Source organism: Dryas octopetala, chromosome 5, assembly GCF_963921425.1.
Source record: "Dryas octopetala chromosome 5, drDryOcto1.1, whole genome shotgun sequence".
In the NCBI taxonomy this organism is placed as follows: domain Eukaryota; kingdom Viridiplantae; phylum Streptophyta; class Magnoliopsida; order Rosales; family Rosaceae; genus Dryas; species Dryas octopetala.
Window position 1 is genome coordinate 2,205,803 of NC_141370.1, and position 12,780 is coordinate 2,218,582.

The 12,780-nt window shown below is 41.1% G+C and overlaps 1 protein-coding gene across 1 annotated transcript; it reads left to right on the forward strand.

Annotated features, from left to right (window-relative positions):
- The first annotated feature begins 819 nt into the window (after positions 1-819).
- Positions 820-9,184, forward strand: LOC147283537 (uncharacterized). The gene is made up of 4 exons (XM_086244004.1): positions 820-944; positions 3,706-5,557; positions 6,482-8,064; positions 8,569-9,184. The coding sequence occupies exons 1-4, from the start codon at positions 820-822 to the stop codon at positions 9,182-9,184; spliced, it is 4,176 nt and encodes a 1,391-aa protein (XP_086100130.1).
- Positions 9,185-12,780: the final 3,596 nt, after the last annotated feature.

Here is a 12,780-nt window from a genome sequence, read left to right on the forward strand (position 1 = left end):
AGGGAATTGTACTAGTGTTATGTTCACTAACTTAATTAAATTCGATTAAATCAACTCTAACTCACACACGCAAATGGGGGGTTTTGATTGGTTTTTGAGACTAGACAAACTAACAGATAAATGACAAAACTTTAAAATAACAACTGAATGAATTTGGATAAAACAATAAAAAAGAACACTAGGGGTCAGAATCCACCGCTAGCATACCATTCACTCTACTATGGATAATAACAGTCAATAAATAAACATGTTGACAAAGTTCGTCTACTAAAAGGTTTGGCTAGTCACTTTTAGCAATTACTCCCCTTACTGTGCATAAACTAAGAGCTTCTTGGGCCTTCCTTAGCCAGTTAACTTGCATGTTCCCTAGTTCTAAGCTAAGGCAGCTGTTACCCATGCAAGAGTCGTTACGATCTGTGAGAGTGACAAACACATAGCGCATGGCTCCAAATTAATGTACTGTATGTCATCTATGATCTCTTTTCTCATGAATATTATCTTAGGATACCCACTTGTTGCCTATTGAAACTATCATCCTTTCGAGCTTGTTTAGTTTCACAACATAAATCTAGATGCATGCAACCTAAGGTGATCAGTCAAAGATGCAAAACAAATAGAGTCAATTTAAACAGAGATCCAAGATTGGTCAACATGTAAATAATTAAAAATCAATAATCCATAGTGAGAGTAAGTAGCATCGCTAGGGCTTCATCCTAGCCCTAGCCCAATATTCAGTTACACATAATTAAATCCATAAATAAATAATGCATAATTAAAACAATTAAAATAAAAGAAAGGGAAGAAGAAATCAAGCCACGGATGACGAGGTGGAGGCGGCTCCACCGTTGGACGGTGTGGCTGCAAGGTGGCGTGATGGCTGCTGCTCGGCTTGGGCTCCACGGCAAGGCTGCTGGGGTGCTCGGCAAAGTGGTGGCAGCAAGAAGGTGGCACGGCTAGGTGGTGGTGGCTGCGGCGTGACTTCCTCCTCCTTCTTCTGTTCAGCCCAAAATTAAATGAACACAAAGATAGGTGGCTGTAGCAGAAAAATAAAGAGAAGAGAAGGAGGTGATGGGGGCTGCGGCAAGAGAAAAGAAAGAGATGGTGGCTGCTAGGGTTTGCTTCAGAAAAATAAAAGAAAGAGAGAGAGAAGAGAAGGGTGTGCGGCCAGAAAGAAGGAGGCTAGCTAGGGTTTCTGAAAATTAAAGAGGAGAGAACCCCCTCCTTGAGTTATAAAGATGTATTTATAGAGGAGATTGGGGCTGAGATTTCTCTTTCTCTTCCATGTGGGATAAGTGCATTCCTTGCATACCAAGACTTATAATTTTCGACCAAGCATGGGCTGATTTGGGCTCTTTTTGGGCGTAACTCCCTTTTCAGCTCGCGGAACTGCTGCGCTACCTCCACTAAAATGGCCATATCTTGAGCTAGAAAACTCGGAATTGAAATCTGTAAACTTCCTTGCGAAGCTAACATCCGTATCTTTCCAACCATATATGGCATACTACCTGATTCATTCTGGAGAATTACAAAATTGCTGTCGAAATTGGTGCTCTATTTTCCAGGGTTTTGACTTCTTTTTTCAGCTAGGATTCCTTGGGAGGCAAGAACAAGAAAGTGCAGCAGCAGCTAGGGTTAGGAGAGCATTGGGCTTGCGGCAAGGGCTTTGGCTTTGGGCTTAAGTGACACACGCCAGCCCCTAGGGTTTAGTGCATGGCTGCTAGTCTTGGGTTGTGTTGGGTCCTTAAATGTTTACATTTTAGGCCCTCTATCTTCATGTATTTAGTACTTAGTCCCTATATTTTATGTTATTTATTTGTGTTTTTCTCTTTTGTAGGTGGAAAGCCCATAGGAATTAAATGGATGCAAATCAGCCCATTTTGAGCTTAAATGAATATTTGCTGTTTAAATGGAAGCCCAAGATCAAGAGAGGCTCCAAGAGCATGAAGAAATGAAAGCCCAACCCAAACCACATAGGAAGTGGCGTGTGTGCTAAGAGAGAAGGGCTGGCCGCACCTTGCAAGGCTTTCCTTTCCTAATTGGGCTCTAAAAATCAGATTTGATATAACCTGATTTATTTCATTTTAATTCCTGATTTATTGGAGGCCCATTAGGGGAGGAAATCAGCTACATGCAAGCCCATAGGGGTCAGCTACACCATGTGCAAGAGAGGGAAACCCTAGGGCCTTGCGCAAGTCACTTAAGCCCAAGAAGCCAAGCCCATGCCGCATTTTCCTAGCTTGGAAACCCTAGCTGGCCGCACATCCTTGCTCCCCAAAACCCTAGCTGCTGCACATCCTTATATATACATCTCTTTCTATCATTTTAGGGGTTCAGACACTTGGAAAAAATCAGAAAATAGAGGGAGAGAGGCTGCTGGAGGCGTGAGCTCTCCTTTGGGGTGTTTTCTCTTCTTCTTTTCTTTTCTTGTAATTGTTAGATGAAAAACATGATTTCGTGGCTGTTCTTGTTCTCTAGCATGAACTAATCACGTTTTCTAGGGCCTAGGATTCAGCCCTAGGCCGAATTTTCAATGGATTGGTGATGTAGTTGCTGTTTCTTTAATTTCATGGATTGATGATTTTGATTTCATTGTTATCATTGTTCTCTAGTTGTTTCTAATCCTTGATTGATCACCTAGGATTATTGCATCTAGAATTTAATCAATTTAGGGTGAGGACAACCAATCAGCCCCTAATACAAGTGATAAACAACTTAGGATTTAGTAATTGGCTGAATACTAATTGTGTGAAATCAATTTTAAATCACCTAGGGTAGACGCCATGCACTAGGGGTTTAATTGCATTTATTTTCTCATATAAGCTTAATGAATTCTGTTTGTGTGTTCCTATGTAGATGCCATGCATAGGTCACATATAGAGTACAAGAACTAGGGTAGACGCCATGCACTAGTTTGTACATTTGGGGAATCATGCATTTCATGCTATGCCATAGGTGAATATGTGAATGCATTCATCAATAGGAATTAAAGGTTTCAGAAATTGCACCATGACATTGGATATGAGGTCTAGTGGTAAAGTCCTAGAGTCCTAGTATCATCTATCAATCTATTTTCACAAGATAATTTGCTGTTTTCATACTCTTTGCTAGTTGCGCATTTTAGTCTTTAAAGTTAGGTTTAAATTGCTGTTTTCAAGACATACAAACTCCCTCTCATTCGTGTGTGTGTGCGTGTGTTTCAGTTCAAGTGAGCAGCTGCCCTAGGCGTGACAACTTGGGCAGCCACTCGTGTCTTGTTTCCTTGTTTCTTTTTAGCATATGGATTATCATTTAAAGATCAATAATAGTCCTCGTGGGATCGACCTTGCTTGCCATCTATATTATATATAGATTCGTGCACTGCGAGTATTTAAATTTAAAACGAACAGTTTTTGGCGCCGTTGCCGGGGACTAGATTTGATCTTTGTGACAATCTTAGTGCGTTCTTTTAGTGTTTTTATTTAGTGATTATTTGCTGTTTTCTTTTTTTTAATTTGTTTTCCCTTTGTCCTTGTTCGTGTGCCGTGAGTCATAGTTGTAGGATTGTGTTTAGTTTTTCGTTTTTAACTTGTTTTAGTTTTCTGGTTTTCATATTTATTTAATTACATAGTTTATTTATTTCAAAAAAAAAAAAAAAATCTGAAAAAAATTACTTTTCTTTCTTATTGTTTAATTGTGGTTCTAACGTGTTTGTCTCTTATTTTGTAGGTACTTGTGCATGTCCCAGCCAGATCCTAACAAGTCAATTGAGGACACTTATTTGGATGAGAGATTAGCCGAAATCAGGTTGTTTTGTGAAAGGAGTAAGGCGGAGTTAGTTCGAGCAGCAACACGTCTACCTTTGCCATCCCCTACACCGTCTCTTACATCTTCATCAAGCTCTCACCAATTTGAAAAAGTTATGGCCGAGGAAGACAACGTGGAACACATGGGGGATCTAGACATCCCGACCATCCCTGCTTCCCCTTCAAGCATTGCCTTGCCACCTGCTGCAAGAAATTATGAGCTCAAATCTTCTCACTTTAATATGCTACCCTCTTTTCATGGTTTACCTAGTGAAGATCCGCTAACTCACCTTAAAGATATATTTAATGCTGTGAGCTTTTTGCCCTTGACAGGTGTGAATGAGAATCAACTCAAGATGAGGGTGTTTCCTTACACTTTGAAGGATAAAGCTAAGTTTTGGCTGAATTCTTTGAAACCTGGATCATTGAGGACTTGGGATGAAATTGAGAAGAAGTTCCTAGAAAAGTTCTTTTCATCTCAAAAGACGGATATGCTGCGAGATAAGATTATGCAGTTTTCTCAACAAGATGAGTCATTCTCAGAGGCTTGGGAGCGTTTTAATACATTGCTACTTCAATGTCCACATCATGGACTTCCTTTGAACTTATTGATGCGCATATTTTATAAAGGACTAACCCTTGCGAGTAGGAATGCTGTGATTAATTTTTCAGGTGGTTCTATCAGGAATAAGACAGCCCAGGAAGCCTCTGACCTCTATGAAGAGATGGCAAGAGAAACAATGCATTCAGATACTCGAGGTAAGTGCGCTGGTGTTAATGAGGTCAATACTTCTAATAATCTTGCATCTAATGCGCAGATCGCTCGGCTGGAACGTAAGATGGATGTCATACTTGCCCTAAATCAGAAAGCTCCATCATTGGAGGTTTGCGCCATTTGTGCTACACCTGGACATGAAACGATTTCTTGCCCTCATGGTGCCGATTTCCCTGAGTTTGTGCAAGAACAGGCCAACATGCTCAACTCATATAATCAGAGGCCCAGGAATGATCCATTCTCTCCTACTTACAATCCGGGGTGGCGGAATCATCCCAATTTCAGGTGGAGTAATAACCAGAATCAGCAGCAGCCTCAAGGTTCATTTCCACAACAACAGGCACATCAGGGCTATCAACAACAACAGCCTCAGAAGAAGTCCTTGGAAGATTTGATTGCATCCATGGCTCAGAGCACACAGTCTTTCATTCAGAAGTCAGAGACACATATGCAGAAGACTGATAGGGCCATTGCAAATCTTGAGCAACAAATGGGCCAGTTAGCTACCGCACTGAATCAAAGAGAGCCAGGGAGACTTCCAGGGCAAGTGATCATTAACCCCAAGAACAATGAGCAGGTGAATGCAATTACTCTCAGAGGGGGTAAGATAGTTGGGAAAGAGGAGAAAGAAGTTATTCAGGAAGGTGTCGAGTCAGAAGATGCACCTGAGATCATAGCCGAACCTGTTAAGGGTACCTTAGACTCTTCTGTGCCATCTTCAGGCAACCATGTGGTAGTTCCCAAGGGTTTTCCCTTACCTCAGGTACAATCTGACCCCTCTAAGTTAATTTCTATACATGCTCCTTTTCCTAGCAGGTTGCAGAAGGCTAAGAAAGAGGACCCTCTGAAGGGTGTTATGGAGATATTCAGGAAGGTGGAGATCAATATTCCCCTTCTAGATGCGATTAAGCAAGTGCCAAGGTATGCAAAGTTCCTCAAGGACTTGTGCACGAATAAGAGAAGGTTCAAAGAGTTCGAGACAGTGAAGGTCTCAGAGGAGGTTTCAGCAGTGCTTCAGAGGAAGCTACCTCCCAAGCTCAAGGACCCAGGCAGCTTCACTATCCCTTGTATCATTGGGGATTGTAGGTTTGAGAAAGCTCTCCTTGATTTAGGTGCTTCTGTGAATTTAATGCCATTTTCTGTGTATGAGACTCTGAATTTAGGTGAGCTGAAGGCGACCTCTGTGAGTATCCAGTTAGCTGATAGATCAGTTAAGTACCCCAGAGGAATTTTGGAAGATGTACTTGTGCGAGTAGATGGATTGATATTGCCGGCTGATTTCCTAGTTTTGGAAATGGAGGCCGTACCTATGTATGAGGCACAATTACCCTTGATACTTGGTCGTCCCTTTATGGCCACTGCAGGTACAAAAATTGATGTTCAACAGGGTACACTAACTATGAATGTGCAGGGACAGACCATTGAGTTCAGAGTGTTTGAGGCACTCAAACTACCCAGTGATGAGCACGAGTGCTTTAGGGTGGATGTTATGGATTTGGTTTGTCAACAGGTGTTTAATGTGACTTGTAGCAGTGATCCGTTGGATAGAGCTTTGATTCATAGCCCTATGGCTGTGCATGAGGATGAGCAGGTTGCGAGCATTTTGGCTCACTTAGAGGCCGTACCCCGCTGTTCAGGTATGTATATTTCTGCTTTTGAGCCTTTACCTGTTTCTGATACAAAACTTGTACCCTCTGTGTTGCAGGCACCTAAGCTAGAGTTGAAGGATTTGCCCGAGCATCTGAAGTATGCCTATTTGGGTGAGGGAAGCACATTACCTGTGATCATTGCTTCCAACCTCAATGCAGAGGAAGAAGAGAAATTGTTGAGAGTGCTAAGAGAGCACAAAACAGCAATTGGGTGGAGTATTGCAGATATCAAGGGAATCAGTCCCTCGAGGTGTATGCACAGGATATTGTTGGAGGATGGAGCTAAGCCGACTAGAGAGGCTCAGCGTAGACTCAACCCAGTGATGAAGGAAGTTGTGCTGAAGGAGGTGCTGAAGTTGCTAGATGTGGGTATTATTTATCCCATATCAGATAGCAAATGGGTGAGTCCGGTGCAAGTGGTTCCTAAGAAGTCTGGTGTTACAGTGGTCAGAAATGATGCAAATGAGCTGGTGCCAACTCGAGTACAGACAGGGTGGCGTGTCTGCATAGACTACAGGAAACTTAACTCAGGTACTCGGAAAGACCATTTCCCATTACCTTTTATTGATCAGATGTTGGAACGTCTTGCAGGTCATAGCCATTATTGCTTTCTAGATGGGTATTCAGGCTACAACCAGATAGCTATAGCCCCAGAGGACCAGGAGAAGACGACATTTACCTGTCCCTATGGCACTTTTGCCTACAGGCGCATGCCCTTTGGCTTGTGCAATGCTCCAGGTACTTTTCAGCGATGCATGATGAGCATCTTTTCGGATATGGTGGAGCATATAATAGAGGTATTTATGGATGACTTCAGTGTATTTGGTTCTTCTTATGATAAATGCCTACATAATCTTGCTTTGGTTTTAGAAAGATGCCAGGAATGCAATTTGGTTTTGAATTGGGAGAAGTGCCATTTTATGGTACAACAGGGTATTGTTCTTGGCCATGTCATATCCAGTAGAGGGATAGAGGTGGATAAGGCCAAGGTTGATCTGGTAAGTAATCTTCCACCACCTTTGACAGTTAAGGATGTGAGATCGTTTCTTGGTCATGCAGGTTTTTACAGGCGGTTCATTAAGGATTTTTCCCAGATAGCTCGGCCGTTGAGTAGATTGTTGGCCAAGGAGGTGCCGTTTGAATTCAATGAGGAATGTCTAGCCGCATTTAATAGATTGAAGACTCTTCTCACATCAGCTCCAGTCATTATGCCTCCTGATTGGAGTTTGCCATTTGAGCTGATGTGCGATGCTTCTGATTATGCTGTGGGAGCTGTGTTAGGGCAGAGAGTGAACAAGATACCACATGTTATCTACTATGCCAGTCGGACTCTCAACGATGCCCAGCTGAATTATTCCACCACAGAGAAGGAGCTTTTGGCTGTCATTTTTGCTTTAGAAAAATTCAGGTCATATCTGATTGGAACTAAAGTGATTGTGTTTTCTGATCATGCAGCGCTTAGGTACCTTCTACAGAAGAAAGATGCGAAGCCCAGGCTGATTAGATGGATTTTGTTGCTCCAGGAGTTTGACCTGGAGATCAAAGATAAGAAGGGCTCAGAGAATGTGGTGGCGGATCACCTTAGTCGATTGGTGCACAGTTCTACTGCAGAGGAGGACATCCTCCCTCTGAATGAGCGATTCCCAGATGAGCAGTTGTTCTCATTGTCTGTTTATGTTCCTTGGTACTCTGATATTGTTAATTATATTGTTACAGGAGAACTTCCAGGTGATATACAGAGAGCTCAGAAGGAGAAGCTCATTAGCACGGCTAAGTATTATATATGGGATGATCCATATCTATTTAAGTGGTGCCCCGACCAGATCATCAGAAGGTGTGTGCCAGAATCTGAGTTTCAGTCTATACTAACTTTTTGCCATTCTGATGCATGTGGAGGACATGGTGGAGCAAAGAAGACGGCCCTAAAAGTGTTGCAGTGTGGCTTTTACTGGCCTAGTTTGTTCAAGGATGCTTATACATTCTGCACCACTTGTGATAGGTGCCAAAAGTTGGGTAACATTTCTTCACGAAATCAAATGCCTCTTAACCCCATTCTTATTGTTGAGATTTTTGATGTCTGGGGCATTGATTTCATGGGCCCATTTCCGTCTTCCAAGGGTTATTTGTATATCTTGCTTGCGGTTGATTATGTGTCGAAATGGGTGGAAGCAATTCCATCCAAGACTAATGATTCTAGAGTTGTCCTCAGATTTCTTAAGGATCACATTTTTGCAAGATTTGGCGCTCCCAGAGCTATTATTAGTGATGGAGGATCTCACTTCAACAACAGGTTATTTGCGGCCTTGCTGAGCAAATATGGTATCAAGCATAAGGTTTCTACACCTTATCACCCCCAGACAAGTGGACAGGCTGAGATCTGTAATAGGGAAATTAAGCAAATTTTGGAGAAGACTGTGAGCCCCTCCCTGAAAGATTGGTCAGATCGCCTCTTAGATGCTCTATGGGCTTATCGTACAGCGTATAAGACTCCCATTGGTATGTCCCCGTACAGGTTGGTTTTTGGTAAGCCATGTCATTTACCTGTTGAATTAGAGCATAAAGCATATTGGGCTATTAAACATTTCAATTTTAAGATGAACGAGGCAGGTGACCATAGGAAGCTACAATTGAGTGAGTTGGAAGAACTCAGGAATGAGGCTTATGAGAGTTCTAGGATTTACAAAGACAAGACTAAGGCCTACCATGACAAGGCCATTTTGAGGAAACATTTCGAAGTGGGTCAGAAAGTCTTGCTTTACAATTCTCGCCTCAGACTCTTTCCAGGTAAACTTCGTTCTCGATGGTATGGTCCATTTACTGTTACTAATGTTTACCCTCATGGTGCAGTCGAGGTCTGCAATACAAAGACAAAGAATACATTCAAGGTGAATGGCCATCGACTTAAGCCTTACTTGGAGGCTAATATGGAGCGTTCGGAGGAGAACATGCTCTTGGAGGATCCTGTTCCATTAGCGTGATGTCCTGCCAAGTCTGGCTGAAGACTCTAAACTTAGCGCTGATTGGGAGGCAACCCAACATTTGGAGAGAAGAAACATTGCCCTATGGCTGTTTGCATGGATATCAGGGAGTTCTTAACCTTGTGCTTTCCTTTAGTTGTGGTCTGTTTTTAGGCCATTAGAGTTTTTGTCTTCCTAGCTTGAATGATTCATTGCATGCTTAGTTCGAAACATTGAGGACAATGTTTCATTTAAGTTTGGGGGAAGAGTTTTAGGTTTAAGTTTTGAGATTTTCGTTCAAATTTTTGAAAAATACCAAAAATATTTTTTTGTTTTTATGGCCTTTAGGTTCCTGTCCACCACTATGATGAATTGCAAATGCTTTGATCTTGCATACTTTGGTCGAATTGGTGAAACTAGTTCTTTTGATTATTCTTTTGACATTTAACTCATTTTGAGCATGTTTGAGCTATCTTTGTGTGGATTACAAATGCTGGCATAGTTTAGACTGAAAATGATTGCATGCTTGTATGATCTAGGCTTCTAGTGAACTTATATACCCCTTGTGAGATTCGAGCTTTAATTCTTCTGTTTTGAGGGTTATATGCTAATACTCCATACGTTCATTGAATATCTAGAGTTTGCATGATCTCATTATCTTTCACTTGATCAAATGCTTGAAATGTGCATCATTTTAAATCAAATGATAGAACTTCCATCTCAATTTAATTGAAGCATGTTGTAACTACATGGAACCTAGGAAATGATGTAGGCCTTCTTTGTCTCGTTTGTGCCATTCTAGCCATCCTTTTTGTGTTCATTTATACCCCTAGTTGCCTTGTTGAGCCTTGTCAGCCTTTTTTGTTTCTTAACCATGTTACCCGTGCCAACCCCTAGTTTGGGGGAAGTACCCTTCCATTGTGCGTATCTACCCAAACTTAAGGGATTGTGGAGAACTGGTTTATGATAATTGTTCATTTGTGTGCAAGGCTTGGGAATAATGTGGAAAAGAAAAGAAAAAGAATTGAATATGTTGCCGTGCCCAAAAGAAAATAGAAAAAGAAAAAAAAAAAAAAAAAAAAAAAAAAAAAAAAAAAGAAAAGAAAGTGAAAAGGGTAGGCATGTGTATCACAAGTGTGCAAATTCAAGAATGCAAGCCTTGTTGCCAAAGTGTATAAGAATGAAATGACAACGTAAAACCTGATTCTCTATGGTTCCCTTAAGTCTTTGTGTTTTCCATACCTTTCTTGTTAAAACCCTTCACCGTTAGCCTCATTACAACCCATATGTAAAAGTCCTATATGATCTTAGGTGAAGTGTAGTCTTAATGTGGAGATTAGATGGGATGGAAGCATATTGTATTTTGATTTGATTTCGGGTATTTGGTATCTTTCATGAGATCATTATTCTTTCACTTGTGCTTTCGTTCTTACATATATGTGAGTAATTTGAATTTGTATGCATAAACTCGCTCACATATGCTTTTTGAGTGAATCACTATTTAACCAATATCTCAGTGCTTTATTTGAGAGTGACTATCTTTGTGAGAATTGAAGTGACACTAGCTGCTTATGATTACTCAAGTTGCTTGAAAGTTCAGATTGAAAACTATGTTGATATTGTCTTACGCACATGATGCTTTAATCTTGTTGACTGTGAGTTAGTGTTGGCATTTGGTAATCTCTGGAACTAGTGTGAAATCTATTTGACTGAGTTATGAATGATCAAGCATACCTGAGATTTTTGGTGGACGGTTAGGTTGTTTTTGGAGTCTTAGTGTAGTTTTGTTTTGTTTTGCTAGGGACTAGCAAATGTTAAGTTTGGGGGAATTTGTTGGGTCCTTAAATGTTTACATTTTAGGCCCTCTATCTTCATGTATTTAGTACTTAGTCCCTATATTTTATGTTATTTATTTGTGTTTTTCTCTTTTGTAGGTGGAAAGCCCATAGGAATTAAATGGATGCAAATCAGCCCATTTTGAGCTTAAATGAATATTTGCTGTTTAAATGGAAGCCCAAGATCAAGAGAGGCTCCAAGAGCATGAAGAAATGAAAGCCCAACCCAAACCACATAGGAAGTGGCGTGTGTGCTAAGAGAGAAGGGCTGGCCGCACCTTGCAAGGCTTTCCTTTCCTAATTGGGCTCTAAAAATCAGATTTGATATAACCTGATTTATTTCATTTTAATTCCTGATTTATTGGAGGCCCATTAGGGGAGGAAATCAGCTACATGCAAGCCCATAGGGGTCAGCTACACCATGTGCAAGAGAGGGAAACCCTAGGGCCTTGCGCAAGTCACTTAAGCCCAAGAAGCCAAGCCCATGCCGCATTTTCCTAGCTTGGAAACCCTAGCTGGCCGCACATCCTTGCTCCCCAAAACCCTAGCTGCTGCACATCCTTATATATACATCTCTTTCTATCATTTTAGGGGTTCAGACACTTGGAAAAAATCAGAAAATAGAGGGAGAGAGGCTGCTGGAGGCGTGAGCTCTCCTTTGGGGTGTTTTCTCTTCTTCTTTTCTTTTCTTGTAATTGTTAGATGAAAAACATGATTTCGTGGCTGTTCTTGTTCTCTAGCATGAACTAATCACGTTTTCTAGGGCCTAGGATTCAGCCCTAGGCCGAATTTTCAATGGATTGGTGATGTAGTTGCTGTTTCTTTAATTTCATGGATTGATGATTTTGATTTCATTGTTATCATTGTTCTCTAGTTGTTTCTAATCCTTGATTGATCACCTAGGATTATTGCATCTAGAATTTAATCAATTTAGGGTGAGGACAACCAATCAGCCCCTAATACAAGTGATAAACAACTTAGGATTTAGTAATTGGCTGAATACTAATTGTGTGAAATCAATTTTAAATCACCTAGGGTAGACGCCATGCACTAGGGGTTTAATTGCATTTATTTTCTCATATAAGCTTAATGAATTCTGTTTGTGTGTTCCTATGTAGATGCCATGCATAGGTCACATATAGAGTACAAGAACTAGGGTAGACGCCATGCACTAGTTTGTACATTTGGGGAATCATGCATTTCATGCTATGCCATAGGTGAATATGTGAATGCATTCATCAATAGGAATTAAAGGTTTCAGAAATTGCACCATGACATTGGATATGAGGTCTAGTGGTAAAGTCCTAGAGTCCTAGTATCATCTATCAATCTATTTTCACAAGATAATTTGCTGTTTTCATACTCTTTGCTAGTTGCGCATTTTAGTCTTTAAAGTTAGGTTTAAATTGCTGTTTTCAAGACATACAAACTCCCTCTCATTCGTGTGTGTGTGCGTGTGTTTCAGTTCAAGTGAGCAGCTGCCCTAGGCGTGACGACTTGGGCAGCCACTCGTGTCTTGTTTCCTTGTTTCTTTTTAGCATATGGATTATCATTTAAAGATCAATAATAGTCCTCGTGGGATCGACCTTGCTTGCCATCTATATTATATATAGATTCGTGCACTGCGAGTATTTAAATTTAAAACGAACAGGTTGGCGCATTGGGCTTCCTCTTGGGCTGGCGCATGCAAGCATGCATGGTCCCTTCAGATTTCGGCATTGCATAGGCCCATGACCCATTTGACTTGTTGACTTTGTCTTCCCATTTTGCCCCTCATCTCCA